The sequence below is a fragment of the Monodelphis domestica genome, chromosome 1 (assembly GCF_027887165.1).
Source record: "Monodelphis domestica isolate mMonDom1 chromosome 1, mMonDom1.pri, whole genome shotgun sequence".
In the NCBI taxonomy this organism is placed as follows: Eukaryota; Metazoa; Chordata; class Mammalia; order Didelphimorphia; family Didelphidae; genus Monodelphis; species Monodelphis domestica.
Window position 1 is genome coordinate 225,687,554 of NC_077227.1, and position 20,918 is coordinate 225,708,471.

The window sequence follows — 20,918 nt, forward strand, 5'->3', positions numbered from 1 at the left end:
GAATTGGGAGCCAGGCCTAGAGATAGAAGACCTTGAGTTCAAATTTGACCTCATATACTTCCTAGTTCTGTGACCCTGGGCAGGTCACTTAACCCTAATTACTTACCTCTTACTGCTCTTCTGCCATGGAACCAATACTTAGAATGGATCCTAAGAAGATAAGGGTTTTTAAATAAATAAAATCTCATTGATTGAATGGCCTCTACTCTTCCAAGAGCAGAGCTCAGACTTTGGTCACTGAAATTGCAAATGGGGAGGTTCCTTCTGGCAGATTACAAAATATAACCCCTTAGACCTCCTCAACTTTTTCAGGTGTCTATTGACTCCCTTCGCAGAGTTAACTCTCTATCCGCCAGAGGTCACTTGACTAGGGTTAACTGAAAGAGGCGGGCTGTAGAATTCTTTCTAACAAGTCCATCTCTGACCCATCAGACCCTTCCTTGCTTAGGCGTGGCCTGATGGTAGGCGTGGCCTGAACTTGTAGCCACTACCTTCACCAGCAGCAGCAAGCAATAGGTTAACAAGGGGCCCTAGTAGGTTGCGCAATTGACGTGCGCTCTTGGTCCCGCCTCTCGACGATTGATTGCTGGACATTCGTCCAGTCAGAGAAACGAGGGCGTGGTTAGTCTAGGACCCTGCTGCTCTAGTCGCCTTCGCCTTTCGGTTGGTTAGAGTCTTGGCTCTGGCAGTGCTATAGACACTCTGTTTTGGGGTCCTCGTACCGCCCTTCCACGTCTCCCGGAAGAGAGAGCAGGGACCTGGGGGCCTGGCTGGTACTGGTAGCTGCGCGAGTACCCCAGTGGCTTCCTCCTTCCTCCAGCTCTGGAGGGAGGAGGAGGAGGAAAAAAAGGAGAAAAGGAGAAGGAAGGAAGGCATTCATTCTTTCGCTTCGGGTCCGGGGACTGACGCAGTCAGGTGAGACGGAGACGCGGCCTGAGGCCTTTGGGTGGGCGGTTAACGGTTGAGATAAGACCCCCTCTTTCCCCAGCCAGGAGCAAAAAGTGGGGCCTGTCACCCCTCCTTTTTCTTTTCCCTTGCCGATCCATTCTTTCTCTCCGCCCACCTGTGGTTTTTTCACCTCCTCTCCCTAGGACCCCTCCCCATTCCGCCTCTCCCTAAGGTCTGGAGGTATAAACTTTTTATGTGTGTTGTGGACCCCTTTGGCAGTCTGGAGATGCTTATGAACCTCTTTCTCAGAATATTAATATAAAATGAGAGTTTGTAGGATTACAAACGATGTCAATTACGTTAATGTCATGATGTAATTTTTTTTTTAACATCCAAGTTTGGCCCCGCTCCCTCCTCCCCAACTATCTACGGACTCCTTGGAGTGTATGTTTCTCAGCTTTTAAAACTCCTATTTAGGGCCTCCTCTTTCTAATATTCTATTCTGTAGTGAGTCTCTTAGGTCAGGAACTTAAAAATAATTGATTTTTTTTAGTTTTAGCCCTGGTTTAGACACGGAGGCTCCAGGTACTACCACCTTTTTTTATCTCATTTCTGGAAGTTCTGATGGAGGAATCACCTCTTCAGTTTGCCGTTCATTGGAGGCTTGACTCTGAAAGAAACAGAACTAGCTTGAGAGCTTTCTCATTTTTCTCTTTTTCGTTTTTATAGGACAAGTGCCTAAAGTTGTGTTGCATTAATTAGTTTGTAGTGTTTATTTAACTGGGCAGTCAGCTTCATGGCAAATGCTGTTAATGTGGAGCAAATTGTTAAATTTATAGTGCAAGGCAGGAGAAAAATAGCATTTTAATTATTATGATAGAGGACTGGCTGGTATTAAGGTAATTTTAGTTTTTCTCCCAATTTCATCATCTTGTATTTTGTCTTAACTAGTTTAATTACTTGAATTAGGGTTTAAATGTTACAAATATTAACTACCCTGTCTCAAATTTAAAGATAACTCTGATGATTATAAGAACAGACATTTATATAGCTCTAAAGTTTGCAAAATGCTTTGATAACAATTCATTGAAGTAGATACTACAGGTTTTATTTCAATTTTATAGATGACAGAACTGAGACAGAAATTAAAATGTGTTAACCTCTGGTCAAACAACTGATGTTAAAAGTGGTATTTCAACCTTTGTACTCCTAACTTCAGTGCCCTTTCTGCAACATTATGTTGCATTTAGGGAGACTTTGTTTTCTTTATTTCATTGTATTTATCAATATCCTTAAAACAAACTCTAAAAAGACTAAACTGAGGGCAGGATTCCTGGTTTCTTCTCTGTACTTTTTATATCATCTACCCACAGTTCCTTGTTCTTAGTGTATATTTAATATTTGTGGAATTATCAGCCCATTTAAAAATTAACTATTATAATTTTGTTATTAGGTATTGCCTAAAATAACTACCATCTACTTTGGCTTACTATCTTTTTTATGTGCATATTTTTGTTATCATGGTAATACTGGTAAAAGTCCAATGCTACATTAATAATTTGTTATTTTCAATTTTATAGAGTTCCTCAACTTTCATCATGTCTTGGTTGGTGGATCTTGCTGGAAAGGCTGAGGACCTTCTGAACAGAGTTGACCAAGGGGCTGCAACAGCTCTTAGTAAAAAAGAAAACATCAGTAACATATTTAACACAGACACTGAATATCCTGAACTACACCAACAAAATACAGACTTGACATACCAGACTGTATCTAAAGCCAATTTCATTTCTTCTGCAGCAGATCACATTAGACATCAGAAGGCTACCATTTTAGCAGGGACTGCAAATGTGAAAGTAGGATCTAGGACATCAGTGGAAGCTTCCCACCTGGGTGAAAATACCTCTCCTCCCAGACCTTCTTCCCAGTTTGTACGAAGAAAAAAGTCTGAACCTGATGATGAACAGCTATTTGATTTTCTCAATAGTTCTGAGAAGGAACCTAATGGAAGGGTTGAAACTAAAAAAGAAAGGGGCAAAGCAGCTATTCAGAATCATTCTCGGACATCAAGCATTAGTTCTGTGTCTACCGGTGCACCCAGCATCAAAACTACTGAAGAAAACTCCACCAGGAGTCAAGGCCATGGTAGCTAATTAGTCCTATATGTCATTTTGAATTACAGTATTGAAAGCAATAGTATAAATTGGATATGAAACCATGGCAAAAAGAAGTTCCAGTGATATTTCTGATCCATCTTCCTCTAGTCTATTTCTAGTCCAAGGGATACCTGGCCAGAGATAACTGGCCCAGAATCGAACAGCAGCCTGTGCTTAGAATAACAACAATGAACACCGATATTTAGAGTTTTCACAGCAAAGGGCCTTGAATGTTACATGTAAGGTAATCATTTATTCAGCCCAGAATCTTAGAACTTAGCCCAAAATTGATATGCCAAATATTTAGTACACCAAAATAATATGAGATTTTAAAATGTTACTGTCTGGAATTTTAAGATTATATTCTTTGAATTTATGCCTCCCCTCCCCCCAACATCTTATTTTTATTTTTGTTACCAATAAAAGCAAAAGGAAACTGAATCTAAGTTAAATGGAAAGATTTGAAGGTAGTTAAACAAGAGCTACTCAAGATTTCTCAGTCTGTGAGATTAGTACTTCTGTGTTTGCATGACTCCATCTGCAAAAATGAAGACTGGAGTGGTTAGTGAATTGGAAGCATCTGTATACTTTTCAACATGATAGGTGCAGTTTGAATTTGCAGTGATTCTTCATAGCAGTTGATGGTGCCCAATTCAGCCATTTTAATAAAATTAGTAGGATTTTGAGCCCTCCCCCCCTTAAATATTACCACTTTTGTTTTCTTGGGCTTGTCACTGAACAAAATCTATGGTCTGGGTGTGACATATTTCAGTGGTCCATAATTTTGTTGGTGTGGTTATTCCTCCCTCCAATAGAGATGATACCTTTCTGACTTTCCTCACATGACAGTCCTTGATAATTTCTGTGGCCAAAGAAATTCATGATCCTATAGCCAACTCAGTGAAAAGCATCTCCGAAACTTTAACTGGGTTAGTCTTTGTATGATATACAGGCTGCCTCCATATCTATATTCAAAACTTTCTTAGCTTCCATGCTGCTGGCATTGCCTTTGAGAATCTAGAGTCACTTCCACTCCACAATGAGGCATCCAATTAGAACTTTAATATTTTATCTATTTGATGATGTAGAAAAGTGATTTTAAAAAAGTAGTACTCTGAAAATGACATCTTCAAATGATGTAAATTTTTAAAAATTTTGAATCCGTGAACACACAGGAATATATATATAGTTAATTGATCAATTATGCAGGTCTATCTACTAAATTCTACCATGTCAGTTTTACTTTGTTCTTGGTATTTAGTTGTGCATGGGAGTTGGGAACAGTGAATTCAAATTTATTTCTTCAAAGAGGGTTAAAACTAGATCAAAAGGCCCATCAACATAAGGAAAGTAATCTATAGTGGCAAGAGCTCTATAGAAGAGATAATTGTGATAACACAAATGATTCAGGGATTGTATGGTAGCCAACTAATGTTGAGTGGAGGTGCTAAGCACTGTATTTGTTACTCTGGAGGAGATAAAAAATGGAAGACATAGCCCCTCCCCTTAGTATTAGTAATAAAACATCTATGTAGTTCATTCAAAGTTGCAATTTGAAGTAAGCAATTTTCTCAGTATAGAATTATAAAGGACATTCAGATATCAGCAAGTTATTTTGGACAACCAACTTGTATTCATAATTTTTATAGCTTGAAAATTTATTCATGGAAGTTTGTTGTAAAATCTGTACGGTGTTTGTGAACATATGATTACTTTTGTCCTTTTCAGTTTTTCCTTTGATAACAACAGTCAGTAATAGAAACTTAAGCACCTTATCTTCTTATGTTTGTATAAATAGATTAATGCAAATGATGGTGAAAATTTTTATTTAGCTCATTTTTATTAGCATTCCTTTTCTAGATCATATAAACATTTCTATATTGTATCACCACTGATTTTTCTCACCAAAATTTCTATTAGATATTGCTCTAAAGGTAGCTCTGAATTGAGACTGCTTACTTTTATTTGAGTGGGAATTTGGTTGCATTGGAAGTTTTTGTACTGAGTTTTGACTTGTGTGACTATTACTATTTAGAAGGCTCTCTTTGGTGTTTTAAATCTTTTTATCTAGAGAAGTGTATGGTGGCTTGGTGTAGTCATGGATAGAGTTTGACTTAGATTCAGGAATCCCTGGATTGTATTCCTGCATCAAATACATACTGAGCAAATTAAATGACCTTAGCCAAGGAATTTACCTTGGAAATGCCTCAGGCAACTCTTTAGAGTCCCAATTGCAGAGCAGTTGCAGATATGCATTGGTAGAAAGGGATTTTATTGAGAGCCCCAATCACAGGTCAGTTGATAAAAAAATGAGTGTTTTCCTGGAATTTTCTGCGAAACAGCCCTGTCCATGGCAATGGCATCAGCCATTCATCAAGACCGCAAAGCTTTTTTCTGGGAGGTGTGGATGATATTTCAGAATGTATATCTTTATTTGAATTGTTGTATAAAGTATTTGTGGAGTTAAATATTGTGTTTATGATAAATACTATTGCAGTATGCCGAGTTTTCATATGAAGCCTTTGGCATCTGTCTTCATTATGGTCTGAAAGTTTTCTCAGACTTTAAAGATTTACACTTAGAGATAGCTAGGTGGTTCAGTAGTTAGAGAGATGGACCTAGAAATATGAGGTCCTGGGTTCAAATGTGGTCTCAGACACTCCCTAGTTATGCAACCCTGTGCAAATCCCTTAAATCCAGTTGTCTAACCATTACCACTCTTCTGCCTTGAAACCAATATTTAGTATTGATTTTAAGATAGAGGGTAAGGTTTAAAAAAATTAAAAAGCTTTATACTTAAGTATATTTTAAAAGACTACAAGGAAATGGAATTAGCATTTATATAGGGATTACTATGTGCGAGGCACTGTGCTATATGCTTTTACAAATATCTCATTTGATTCTCACAACAACCTTGGGAGGTAGGTGCTACTAATAATACCTGTTATACAGTTGAGGAAACTAAGGTAGATAGGTTAAGTGACTTGCCCAAGGTCACACAGTAAATCCCTGATTTGAGCTTAGTACTTCTTGACTACAGCCTCAAATCTCTATTCACTGGGCTACCATCTGTCTACATAATATTCCTCATGTGACAGTTACATGTCACATTTAATGACTAATGTTGAAAAATTCAGTTGTGTGTTCTTATTTGAAGGTCATGTCATCTTAAAGTTAGTGTTTTTGTAAGATAGTATAAAGGCATTAAATATTGGTAACTTTGTCCCCCCCCCCCCCCCGAAATGGTATATTTTTTCAGATGACAAAGATGAAAATCTGTTTTTACATTGAGTTTAAATGGTTGTAGTATAATGACAAGGGCACTATCAACAGAAGACTTAACTTCTGGACCTGGATATGCCTCAGTTTTATCATTTGTAAAACTGAGATTAGGGTAGGTAATGAATAATAACTTATTAGTACCTACCCAACTAGTAACACTAGCATTAAACTAACATTTAGCAATTTAATATTTAGTAACTTTTTTGCAAAGCACTTTTTATACTTCCTTATTTGATCTTAACACTATGAGTAGGTGCTGGTATCATCTCCATTTCACAGTTGAGGAAACTGAGGCAGAAAGGTTAAGTGTCTTGTCCAGGGTAACACATTTAGAACGTATCTGAGGTAGGATTTAGATTTGGGTCTTCCTATTTGTTAGGCTTACTACTCATTTCACTAGCATCCATTCCAGTTTTAATATCATCTTTGAAAAAATGAAAACCAGGTTGTCTGGATCAGTGTGTTTTCTTTTATATTTTCTGAGTAAATTAAATTAACCTTAGTTTCAAGGACACAGTTTTGTTTCTGAATCAGTTTCACCATCCCCATTTCAAATTTGAGCTTTCTATTAGGATTTTTTTTGTTTGATTGTCTTAAGTCAAGGGTGTGGGGAGAGGAAGAATTTCCTTTTCTTGTATTTCTTGGTCATTAAAAAAATCTTAGTGATTCAAGTTCTTGGCCTATTTCCACAAGAAAAGTGCCTCAGGGGGCAGTTGGGTGGCTCAGTGGATTGAGAGCCTGGCCTAGAGATGGGAGGTCCTAGGTTCAAATCTGGCCTCAGACACTTCCCAGCTGTGTGACCCTGGGCAAGTCACTTGACCTAGCCCTTACCACTCTTCTGCCTTCAAGACGGAAGGTAAGGGTTTATTTTTAAAAAAAAGTGCCTCATATATTATGGCATTTTATAGATTACAAAGCTCTTTCTTTCTGGGTATAGTATCTATTTGATCCTCATCATCCTCTGAGGTAAGTAATATAGTCATCCCCCCTGTCAGTAAATTGTAAAACCATAGATGTTAGAATTGAAAGGGACTTTGGCAAGCATATGATCCAACTTGCCCATTTTGTGGTTGGAGGAACTGAGCCCTGGAGACATTAAGTAACTTACCAAGAAAGCAAATAGCAAAGAAGAAGCAAAACTGAGATTCAAATAAAATCAGAAAACAGAAGCACAAAACAAGAGATTTCTAAAGGTTACATGGCCAGCAATTGGCAGAGCCAGGACTCAAAACTGGTCTGACTCCAAAGCTACTCTCTGACTTTATTACTTAAGAAATGCCTTCCAAATTCATGATATTTTTTCTGTTTCCTATCACTGTGTGTTCAGAATATGTTGGTGCTAAAAACATTTAGGGCTCCCTATACCCCATTTGTGGAAATAAAAGTATCCTTGATGAATTTCAAGTTTGTTTTTCATAATAGCTGTAGTAATATGAAAGATAAGAAAACATATTTTTTAATGCATACACTAAAGTAATAGGTTCTTTTCCTTCTCTTTTCACAGATACCTCTGACAGTTCAGATTCTGGAGTAGGACCTCAAGTAGATGCAGCAAAGGAAAATACATCCCTGAATGCCAAACCTAGTGATCAAAGCTTTTGTACTAATGATGATGGCAGGTCACAGGAATTGTCGAATCTTCGACTGGAGAATCAGCTCCTAAGGAATGAAGTTCAATCTTTAAATCAAGAAATGGCTTCATTAATTCAAAGATCCAAGGAAACACAAGAAGGTATAGAATTTCATGTTTAAAAAACTGGTACAATCTAAATCAGAAAATTGCTTTAATTTCCTTCTATGTTACATGAATCAAAAATTATTTTGGAATAGTTTGGTAGCAAGTGGGCAGAGAACCAAGCCTGTAATAAGGGGGACCTAAGTTCAAAAGTAACCTCTGATACTCACAGCTGTGTGATCCTGGGTAAGTCACTTAAACTTGATTGACTAGCCCTTGCTGTTTTTCTGTCTTAGAATTGATGCCAATATAGAAAATAGGGATTTTTAAAAAATGATTTAACAGCTAAAATTTAAATATAATTTGTAAAATGGAGCATATTTCCCTATGATAGTAAATAATCTTGGTCAGAATAAAAATGAAATCTTTTAAGTACTGCCAACTAGTTTATTTGGCAATATCAAAATATAGAAACATGCATTTTATTTTTTAAAAATTAAAAAAAATTTAAATATTTTTCCATGTTTATTTACATGATATATTTTCTTTCCCTCCTTTCTTCCCTCCCCTACTCCCAGATCCAGTAAACACTTCCACTGGATTATACAAATGTTGTATAATATAACTTGATACCTATTTCCATATTATTCATTTTTGCAATAGAACAGTCTTTTGAAACCAAAACCCCAAAATGTGTACCCATATAAACAAGTGAAGTTGACTTATACATTTTTCTTCTGCGTTTCTACTCCCACAGTTCTTTCTCTCAATATGGCTAGCATTCTTTCTCATAAGTCTCTTGGGATTGTCTTGGATCATTGCATTGCTACTAGTAGCAAAGTCCATTACATTTGATCTTTCCACGATGTTTCACTTTCTGTTTCTGGTTCTGCTCCTTTCACTCTGTATCAGTTCATGGGAGGTCTTCCAGTTCATATAGAAATCCTAAAGTTCATCATTCCTTACAGCATAATAGTATTCCATCACCACCATATACCAGAATTTGTTTAGCCATTCCTCAATTGAGAAGGGCATCCCCTGGTTTTCCAATTTTTTGCCACTAAGAGTGTGGGTATGAATATTTTTGTACAACTCTTTTTATTATCTCTTTGGGTGACAAAGCTAGTAGTGGTATTGCTGGATCAAAGAGCATGCATTCTTTTTAAGTCCATTGGGCATAATTCCAAATTGTCTTTCAGAATGGTTGGACCAGTTCACAACTCCACCAGCAGTGTATTAGTGTCCCAATTCTGCCACATCCCCTCCAACATCATTTTCCTTTACTGTCATATTGTCCAATCTGCTAGATATGATGTGGTACCTCAGAATTATTTTGATTTGCATTTCTCTAATCAGGAGGGATTCGGAGCACTTTTTCATATGATTATTGATACTTTTGGCTTCTTCATCTGAAAACTGCCTATTCATATCCCTTTGACCATTTGTCAGTTGGGGAATGACTTGATTTCTAATACATTTGTCTTAGTTCCTTATATATTTGGGAAGTTAGACCTTTGTCAGAGAATTTTATAAAAAAATTTTCCCAATTTGTTGCTTCCCTTCTAATTTTGGTTACATTCATTTTTTTAGAAACATGGATTTTAAAGCTAGAAGAGTTAATTTAAAAATCTTAGCACAAGGAAACTATAGTATAATATAATGTATAATCACACAAAAATGTGATTAAAGGGGTAGCTGGGTGGTTTAGTGGATTGAGAGCTCACATTCTGTGAGAAAATAAATAGACCTGTAAGGATAATTTTAGCATTGTGACTTAAAATCTAAATTAATTATTGGTTGCCATGGGATATCCCAAATAATAAAATACCTAAGTCAGCTGGAAATTATGGTGATTTCAATTAATAGAGAGAGAAGGAATTAAGGAGAAGAGAGAGAGAGAAAAGAGTTAAACTGCTCTGGCTCAGGCTGAGCCAGCCAGACAGGAGTTAAAGGCCTTGGCCAAAGGGGCCTCCCCTGAGCATCAAGGGAAGAAGGAAGTCAGTCTTATCACTCACCACGAGACTGTCTCAAGGAAGCTCTCTGAGGGAGCTCTTCCAAGCTCAAGTTCCAGGATCGAACCAGCGCCAAGGCAGCTCACAGGAAGTGATCAGCCAGATCCACCTCTCCAGGGAAAAGAGAGTGAAGGAAGGAAGTGATGTTCCCTATATAGACGGTTTTACATCATTTTCCTATGTCTCATCTGTACCAATGGTAGCTTAACTTGACTTAGACCAACCATGGGGTCTGTGAGCTATTTCTGCACATGTCTGTTGAAGGCCATCCTTCTAGATACTTAATTTTTGAGTATGGGTGAAGATATTCTTGACCTTTTTAGACTAAGTAGGGTGGAGTAATGTAGAGTTTCCAAGACATTCCTGATTCTGTTAGACCAAGTATCTCCATTGTTACAATAAGAAAATAGCTAAATCAAATCTTCCAAAGTAAGGTCCGAGTAGGGTGGAATAGTTTTTGAAGTTCACAGGCCCCAGCGTAAAACCTAAAATTATATCAGATGAGGCCCTTGGAAGTGATAAGAATGATCATAAATATTATGGGGCTCTCTGAGGCCTCGAGACAGGAGGTCTTAGGTTCAAATCTGGTTTCAGACATTTTCTAGCTGTGTGACCCTGGGCAAATCACTTCACCCCCATTGCCTAGCCCTTACCACTCGTCTACCTTGGAATCAGTACCCAGAATTGATTCTAAGGCGGAAGGTAAGGGTTTTAAAAAACAAAAATAAATAAAAATAAAGATAGAAGAGCAGTAAGGGCTAGGCAGTGGGAATTAAGTGACTTGCCCAAGGTTACACAGCTAGAAAGTGTCTGAGGCCGAGCTCTCAATCCACAGAGCCTCCCAGCTGCTTCCTGGTAAGGATTTTTTTTTTTAAATGTGAAAAAATAGAAAACATTGGAAGATCAGCTTTACCACACAATATCTCAAGATTAATATTATTGATTACCTTATTCCTCCTTAGCCCTGGTTGTCATCCTTTGCTACCTTGTCTTTTGTAATTTTGTGCATGTTCTTCCATAAATTCTTCATAGAAAATATGTTTAATTTATTAGAGGCCTTTCTCTTTTAAGATTTCTGAGGTGCCAATGCTATATTCAAGCTGCTAATCAAATCTGTCATCCCTTGCTCTTAATACCATACCTGCCACTCCAGGTATGACTGGAAAATAAAATAGGCTTCAGTATAAAACCTAATGTTATATCAGATGAGGGCCTTGGAAGTGGTTGGAATGATCATAAATATGATTGGGTCATCTGAGGAGAAAGAAGAAAAGAGAAAGTCCATGTCTGTCTGGAGATTATTAAAGGGATAGATAGGTAGCAAGTGTCATTGTGGGTGATATAGGTAAAAACCAAGAAGAATGAGGTAAAAAGATGTGTTAATGTAATACCAGTATATTTAAAAATTTTACCAACCAAGATTACTTTTTATGGAAAAGTTGTACTTCTTTGAATCTTTTGTGACAAGGAAATCACTTTAAAAGATGATATATATTAATTTAAGGTCACCAAGGAATTCAACTATGTAATTTCTAAATGAAAACTCAAGTCAGCAGTCAACCTTTTATGGAGTTTTTAATTACAAATAGGAGGAAGAAAGGTATGAGAGAGAGAGAGAGAGAGAGAGAGAGAGAGAGAGGGAGAGAGAGAGAGAGAGGGAGAGGGAGAGAGAGAGGGAAAGAGAGAGATAGAGGGTAATAGGAAGGAATGTCCAGTGTGGTTTTAAGAGCTACATTTTATGTTACATCTAGTAGCATTCCTTTCTCCCTTCCTCCTTTCCTCTCTTCCTCCCTTCCTCTCCACCCCCTTACCTTCTGTCTTAGAATTGATACTGTGTATTGGTTCCAAAGAACAGTAAGGGCTGGGCAATGGGATTAAGTGATTTTCCCAGTCACACAGATAGGAAGTGCCCTAGGCTATATTTGAACCTAGGACTTCCAGTTTCTAGGCCTAACTCAATCCACAGAGCCACCTCTGTGCTCCAACTAACATCATTTTTTAAAAAGGTATTCTGAAGTAGACCCATTCTGTTATCCTTTTTTTTTTAATGAGTAATTTTTGCCTGAGCCTAGGATTTCTTTTCTCCTGGCTTCCATTGGGAATGAAAAATCCTTGGTTTTTTGGTGCCTAGCTCTCTGCCATGTACTAGCTTTGACTTCTAGAGTATTTGGAGATAGATCCTTAAAATAGAGCATGTCCTTTCTTTTTCAATAGTTTTATTTATGTATATGCATGGTAGTGCTAAGGAAATGAGTCTGATGAGATAAAAGGATTAGGGCAACTAATTTTAAAATACTTTTTTAATAGGTGGTTTTGGTACTGAATATATGTTAGTTTAACATTAGAAAAGCTAAAAGATTCCTTTTCTCTATATTTGTAGTTTAGAAGAAAAAAGGTCATACTAGAAAAGGGTTCTGGACTTAGAATGATAAGATCTGAGCTAAAATTCAGGAGAACCTCTGAGCCTCAATTTCTCCATTTGTAAAACGGGAATAAAATTTTACTGCTTGTCTCACAGAACTCAAATTGCTGGAAATGCTAAATTATTCAGTTAATAATGTGTACACACTATAGGAATGTGATCTATCATGATTAAATATTTTCTCTCATAGAATTAAACAAGGCACGAGCAAGGGTGGAGAAATGGAATGTAGACCATTCAAAGAATGATCAGGTAGTTCGAGAACTTCGAGCTCAAGTTGATGATCTGACTGAAGCAATAGGTGCAAAGGATTCCCAGTTGGCTGTGCTGAAAGTGAGATTACAGGAAGCTGATCACCTGTTGAATACTCGAACTGAAGCCTTAGAAACACTACAGAGTGAAAAATCACGGTAGTTTTCAAATTGCTTGAGATGAGAGATCATTCAAAGGATATTGTAAAAATGTTTCAGAAATCTACCATTTTAGTTAAATACAACTTATGAATGTTCCAAGAGGGAAATTTTGTTTCTTAATGTTGAAAATGTGTGTTTACTTCAAGGGGCAGGTTTTGAACCTCAGAATACTTAATAAAAAACTTAAAACCCAATAATAACCCTTAGCTAAGAATAAAAGCAGTATCCTAACTAAAACATATCATTCAGTATGAGAATATTGCTGTAATATAATTATAAACTTGATGAGTACTTATATTCTGATGCATTATAGTGTTGGCATTAGCTTCTAACTAAAGGAAAATATTTCAACATAAAATCTAACTAAATCATCTTTTTGTCAGTGGGTTGAGGTGTAAGGAGATACTTCTAAAATTGGTCTACATAATCACTTATAGTTAGGTATTTTGATAACCAATCATAAAGGAAAAAGCTTTTCACAGAGATGCTTAATAAATGTTTGCTGAATGAATAAATGTATACTTTCTTTTAGACTACTGCAAGATCACAGTGAAGGGAACAGTATGCAAAATAAAGCTTTGCAAACTCTACAAGAAAGATTACATGATGCTGAATCTGCCTTGAAGCGGGAGCAGGATAATTACAAGCAGATGCAGGTTAGATGGCAAACACTATAAGGGGAATGATTTTTCTGGTATCATTTCATTCTATACATCTATATCTTTTCCTTTTTTTTTAAAGACACTTGCCTTCTTAGAATCAATACTGTGTACTGGTTCTAATGCAGAAGAGTAGTAAGGACTAGGAAATGAAGGTTAAGTGTCCAGGGTCACAGCTAGGGAATGTCTGAGACCAGTTTTGAATCCAGGACCTCCTGTCACTAGGCCTGTCTCTCTATCCAGTGAGCCACTTAGCTGCCCTGATATGTATGTTTTCTAACAGAACTACACAGTGCATTGTTTCAAGAAATGCCCTGTTTCTTTAGACAAATAAACTGAACTTAAACATTTTTAGTCTACCAAATGGGATGTTTTAATTTTTTATCTTGTGAAAGATATTATAAAGTAAGTGGCATATATGTGTATAACATATACTTGTGTGTATTATATATGTATTTACAGTGAAAGTTCACAGTTTCATAGACATTCACTCATTCTGTTGATTCTTAAAATTATTGTTGGTAACTTTAGAATTACAAAAATTAGCTCAATTCTGAGTTCAGAATTCATGTTTTGAGACAATGTAATATTTTTTCAGATTTGAAAAATTATTTTTTTCTTGATGGGCTAATGTTCTTAAATTTATTATTTTTTTTTTCAGTTAATAAACATTCTCTTCCTACCTACCTCTCCTCCCTTGAATAAGAAAGAAAAAAAGAAACAAAACCTCTTGTAACAAATGTGTAGTCAAGCAAAATGAATCCCCTCATTAACCATATCCTAAAAATTATGTCTTAATCTATCTTCTTGAGTCTATCACCTCTCAGGTGATGGGTGGGGGAGTATGTTTGATGGTGAGGCCTTGGGAATTGTGATTGGTCCAGGTTCTTAAGTCTTTCAAAGTTGTTGTCTTTATGATGTTATTATTGTATAAATTGTTACCTTGATTCTGTTCACTTCATTTTTCATCAGCAAATCTTCCCAGATTTCTTTGAAACTGCCTCCTTCCTTTTTTTTATTAATTTTTTTCCAGATTACATGTCAGTACAATTTTCAGTAATCATTTTCTGACATTTTGCAATCCATGTTCTCTCCCTCCCTCCCACCCCCTCTTCCCTTCCAAAGACAACAGGTAATATGATGTGGGTAGCACATGTGTTATTATATAAAACATTGCCATATTCATCATGAAACTGTTCCTCTCATCTTCTTCTCATAGCATAATATTAGGGCACATTCATATGCCGTAATTTGTTCCCCTTTCCCTAACTAACCAATAAGCATCTCCTTAATTTCTAGTTTTTTTGTCACCACAGAAAGAGCCACTGTAAATAATTTTGTACACATCAGTTGTTTTCCTTTTTGTTTTATCTTTTGGGAGTATACATTTAGAAGTGGTATTGCTGGATTAAAGGATATGCCCAACTTAATAATTTGGGGGGGGGGGGGCATAGTCCATAATGGCTGGGCAGTTCACAGTTATAAGAAACCGTGTCTGTTTTCTTACAGTGTTTCCAGAATTTTATATATTCCTTTTTTAAAAAAAAATTTGCCCACTAGTATCAAGCCTAAGTAGAAATAGGTCCTTTTGTTAAACATTTCCTAATTATAATCTGCATCTGCCAGCTAGAGAGTTTTGCTCCTAGGATGCAAGTCTGGTTTTTCAGTCTAATGGATTTGAAGTAGAATATCAAAATTGCTTTAGTTTATTTACATTTCTCTAATTACTAGTGATGTGAAGAATTTTTTTCATGTGACTATTGAACAGACTAGTTTCTCACTCTGAAAACTGCCTCTTCATATTTTTTTTTTCAATTGAGATATGACTTTTATTCTTAGAAATTTGGATTGGTTCCCTGTATATCTTATAAATGAGACTTTTATGAGAGAGCCCTATATTCTCTTTAAATGTTAACTGAGGGGACAGCTAAGGGTAGCTCAGTGGATTAAGAGCCAGGCCTAGAGATGGGAGGTCCTAGGATCAAATGTGGCCTCAGACACTTCCCAGCTTTGTGACCCTGGTCAAGTCACTTGACCCCCATTGCCTAGCCCTTACCACTCTTCTGCCTTGGAACCAATACACAGTATTGATTCCAAGACAGAAGGTAAGGATTTAAATAAAATTTTAAAAAATGTTAACTGAATTGGTTTTGTTTGTGTAAAAACTTAAATTAAAAAAAATTTATCTTTATTCCAATTAACAAATTTACACATAAGAAAAACTTAAAATTTTTATGTTATCATTTTACTTTCTTAATCCCTTTTATGGGATCCCATTCAGAATTATGGACTCCCAGTCAAAGATCTGAAAGTTAATTTTTTTGGTATCTCATTTCGTAATGAATTAATGCAGTTAAGATATTTATAAAACATTCCTTTTCCCCTTTAATGAAATGCTTAGTTTTGGTGTCAGGTTTGGCATATCTAAATTTTCCATATGGTCTGACAAAGCAATTTTTTTCTCAAGTTTTGTGTTCCAAAGTCCTGTTTGCTATGGTGTGTGTGGTGAATGACTTTGCATTCATAGCTGCTAACTTTTTTTAAAAAGGTGATTGGACCCAAAAATGTTACAGCATCCTGCTAGGTAATTTAAAGTGTGATTTTAAAAAAAAGTTTCCTTATATTTAAAGAATATTTTAAAATATCTTACTAAAAATAGGAATATAATTTTAAAAGTTATCCAAGGTCATCCATCATATAAGGAAGAGACTTTTTCCTTTATAAATATTACATTATTCTTATATTAGATATTCTAGAATTCCATAGACTACATATTCTCCATAATTATTCTATTCAGGAACTCCTTTTTACCCATTTTTATGCTTTGTTGGCCTAAGTACTAAACTGGTAAACATGTGTAGTTTCTTAAATGTGTAACTTCAAAATCCATGCCCACAAAAATGAGAATAATATAATTGTATTAACTTTTCTTTCAGAGTGAATTTGCTGCTCGCCTCAGTAAAGTAGAAATGGAACATCAGAATTTGGCAGAAGCAGTCACCACAGCAGAAAGAAAATACATGGATGAAAAGAGGAGAGCAGAAGAATTGCAGCAGCAAGTCAAAACATCCAAGACCAATGTTGAATCCCTTAAACAAGAACTGACTGACTACAAACAAAAAGCTTCTCGCATACTTCAGGTGAGCATAAGGTTTATACTTTTTGCTGTCAAGGTGTATCAGAAAATTAACTCTGAGACAATTTGTGTAACATTACTTACTGAGGCAGTGGTGGATTTTACTTTGAAGTTTAATAGATGAAGTTCTAGAATTGGTGTCTGGAAGCTTTTAGTTCAAATCCTGCCTTGACATCAACTATACAGTTCCTTAATAAAGTTCTTTGATGGGGGCAGCTGGGTGGGTAGCTCAGTGGATTGAGAGCCAGACCTAGAGATGGGAGGTCCTAGGTTCAAATGTGGCCTCAGACACTTCCCAGCTGTGTGACCCTGGGCAAGTCACTTGACCCCCCCATTGCCTAGCTCTTACCACTCTTCTGCCTTGGAAACAATACACAGTATTGACTCCAAGGCGGAAGGTAAGGGTTTAAAAAAAAAAAGTTCTTTGAGTCTGTTTCATCCTCTGTAAAACAGGTGATATATCTGGAGTGCTTACTTCAGAGAATTTTTAAGAGCATCAGGTAAAATATTAGGCACAGAGCAAGCATTTTGCCAGTCTTAAAGAGTTATATAAATGCTAGTTTATTATACTACATCATAATGTTCAATTTATACATAGTTTATATTTATGTGGTCTTCTAGAACCCTGCTGTACTACATGATTCATTTTATTTGTGAAAATTAATTAGAAAATCATTTCAGGAGTTTTACTAGAGACATCAACAATTAGAATCCTATTTTCCTTTAGTTATAATATGTTTCTTTGGCATGAACTTCCAAGGATTGTGCCAAGTGTCCGTTGTTTTTATTCCTTTTTTTTAACCACTTACCTTCCACTTTAGAATCAATACCATTCATTGGTTCTAAGGCAGAAGAGTGGTAAGGGGTAGGCAATGGGAGTTAAGTGACTTGCTCAAGGTCACACAGCTAGGAAGTGTCTGAGGGCAGATTTGAACCTAGGACCTATTTCTTTAGGGGCCTGGATCTCAATCCACTGAGTCTCCCAGCTGCCCTGCATTGTTTTTATTTCTATAAATGAGGCATATATAAATTTCCATAGTAAAGGACTTTGCATATGATTCATTATGTAAAATATGAATCTTTCATTTTCATCACTTTGATTTTGTTCATCTTTTTTGCACACTTAATAATTTTTTTCTCCCCTTTTTAGTCTAAGGAAAAATTGATTAGCAGTTTGAAAGAAGGCTCTGGTTTTGAAGGTCTGGATAGCCATACTGCAAGTAGCATGGAGTTAGAAGACCTTCGGCATGAGAAAGAGATGCAAAGAGAAGAGATGCAAAAATTGATGGGCCAGATACAGCAGCTTAGAACTGAATTACAGGTAAACCTTATAGCCACTTTCCCTCATGGTTAAACTCTTAAGAGTTTGTAAGATCAGTGGTGAATATTAATGACATACAGTCTGGGACAAGAATATTTGTAAACTAATCTCTGAAGTTCATGATGATGTATAAATTTCTATGCAGAAATTAGTCTAAAGTAACATGTTTTATGTTTACCAACTGATTAGAGGAATACAACACAATAAAACTCTGTGTTTTAAGAATACGTGTATTTTTAGCTAGAGCTTCTTTGGAGAGGGAAAATGCCTATAAAACTGGTACATCTTTACACTGTTTATTTTAGACCCTTACCTTCCATCTTGGAATCAATACTCTGTATTGGTTCCAAGGCAGAAGAGTGGTAAGGACTAGACAATGGGACTTAAGTGACTTGCCCAAGATCACATTGCTGGGAAGTGCCTGAGGCCAGATTTGAACCTAAGACCTCCCAGCTCTAGGCCTAACTCTCAGTCCACTGAGCTACCCAGCTGCCCCCATCTTTACACTATTTAGTAATCTTCGAGATGGTTTTGGGACATGAATGATTATATTTTTCATTTGCATAGAAATGTTCTTGTTTACTAAATTCTGATTTTTATTCAGTGCCTTTACATATTGGTAATATGGCTTTGGCGTGTCAGAAGCTCAATTTTTTTTTTTTTAAGAAATTACATTTGGAATTACCATTCTAGAACTTCCGAAATTTATGACTTTTATAAAAGTGAGCAGAATCACATTAAGTTACTATGGTATCTTTGGTGACTTCTGATGCCAAACATGCAAGATTACTATGAATAATATTTGCCATCCGTTATATGCTACATATTTTTTAATAGTCGGGACTATAGGTATTTCTGAGGATAATATTGTATCTCCTAATCATCCTGAATATGCATTTTCAGTAGGTTTTTGAAAATGCTGTAGCTTATCTTAAAAAGTAAGTAAGGAGTACATGTAATCAACAGGGGGATGGACAATATACATTCAGCAGTTATTTTGATTTAAAATTTGGTGCTTGAAAGCTACTGTATATTACTACATAAGAATAAAACATAATCCTTTACCTCACTGTATCTCATAATTTAGTAGAGGAGATGAAATATCTTACGACCAGTTTTGAGATTTAATATAAAGTGAGATAAAAGTATAAAATTCAGAGGAAGAGGAAATCATCACCAGGGATTACAAAAGGCTTCTTGGATCAAGTAACATTTGAACCATGACTTGAAAGAGAAAGCGCAGGAGTTTGGACAGCTTTAGCTGAAGAAGGAATGGTGGTGTAGGTAGAGATAGCTAAAATGAAGAGAGACATCAAAGTGAGAAATATATATATCCAGAAAAATAATAATCCCATTTGGCTGGAGTATGGCATGTATGTTAAGGAGAGAGTGGTCTTAAGAGGCAGATTTTGAAATACCTGGCTGTTACCTACTGGGTAACTTTGAGCAAGTTACTTCCCCTCTCTGGTTCTGTTACCTCTTTTGTAAAATGATAGGGTTGAGTAGTCCTACTTCTATGATTTTGTGAAATAATAGTTAAGAGTTTTATTGGGGCCTAACTTGTGGAGGTATCTGAATGACATTCACTTGTACTTTTATTAGTAGGTCACTGAAGAGTTGCAAAAGGTTTCTCGAGGGTAGCATTTGGTTCATTAATTGTATGTGCTTACTATATGCAAAGTAGTAGTCTAGGCATTGTATGTGTGATAAAAACAAATGTCTGACCTCAAGGAGCTTACATTCTACCTCTTGAGAGCTAAGCCCTGGCAGCATTATGAAGTAAAATTAGGGAAGAAACAGATTGGAGTCAAAAAGAGAAAAACACAAGATAAAAGAAAAGAAATTGAGATCCTAAATTAGGTTCTTGGTTGTGAAAAAAGAGAAGGGAACAAACACGAGAGATTTCTGTGCCTTCATTGGTATAGGGAACCTCCAGGTAAGGAGATATCTTCTAATGAGGGCTGCTCCCTTCTCTGCAGCTTATTGAAGAGTTGCCTAAAGTACTGAGAAATTAAGTGACCTTCTAGGGTCACACAGCCAGTGTCAGAAACAGGATTTTTCCAATCTTGTGGCTGCAAATCCTACTCTATGGCACCACAGACCAGTAGGGCCTTGTATCCATGAGAGATACAGACCTACCACACAGGTGGCTGAAACCCTGGATTTAAGTAAGCACCTGCTGACCCCTTAGACATGTGCTCTCTTTCCTCACTCCTTCCAATCTGTAGGGCACTTGGCAGCCTTCCCCTCACCCCCCTTCCCGAAATAAAACACATACTTTAAAAAGTGAAAGTGGTAACCTAAGTGGCTGCTGCATGGGGACCTCTAGCCCTTTGTAGTTGAGCAGATAATTGAAACTGGAAAATGAAACCACGAATACTTACATGACCCTACTGTACCACATATGAAGAAAGCATTTTGTAAAACTAAAACATTGTATATGTAGGAACTATTGCTATAAAATATAGTAATCAACCTTCCTATACCTTTCACCTTTGGATTATAGATATAATATTTTTTCTGTATATTTAAAAATTAATTTGTGCATTTGCTTGCTGTGAAGGCTGTTTGTTTTTACATCTGGCACTTTTACCAAGTTCTTTCCAAACATTACCTTCTAGGAGGCAGTGTAGTAGAGCAAAAATAGCATAGGACTTAGAAGGCCCACGGTTGAATATTGTCTTTTCCACCTAAAAAGATAAACATTTTTTAATTAAAATCACTATGAGTAGGCAAATATGTATTCACTCCTAATCTATAAAATGAAAATAATATGTACCCTGTAGCTTCATAGGTTTACCATAATAGCACATCAATCCACAAAGTTTTATCAAGCACCTGCTTTGGTAGGTGCCAGGCACCATGTTAGGTTTGGGGATCTAGAAACAAAACAAAATGAATCTTGCCTACAGTGTGGAGTTTACATTCTCCTTCTTGTGTACAAAATAAATACAAAG

General features: G+C 36.4%; 1 protein-coding gene across 1 annotated transcript in view; it reads left to right on the forward strand.

Moving 5' to 3' along the window:
- Positions 1–684: 684 nt before the first annotated feature.
- The window catches only part of GOLGA5 (golgin A5), a 34,632-nt gene continuing 14,398 nt past the window's right edge, over positions 685–20,918 (forward strand). The window contains exons 1-7 of the mRNA XM_001365417.4: positions 685–915; positions 2,469–3,030; positions 7,828–8,055; positions 12,623–12,842; positions 13,378–13,501; positions 16,441–16,644; positions 17,791–17,961. Of these exons, the coding sequence (XP_001365454.1) occupies positions 2,487–3,030; positions 7,828–8,055; positions 12,623–12,842; positions 13,378–13,501; positions 16,441–16,644; positions 17,791–17,961 (1,491 nt within the window). The 5' untranslated portion in view covers positions 685–915; positions 2,469–2,486. The remainder of the gene's footprint in view (positions 916–2,468; positions 3,031–7,827; positions 8,056–12,622; positions 12,843–13,377; positions 13,502–16,440; positions 16,645–17,790; positions 17,962–20,918) is intronic.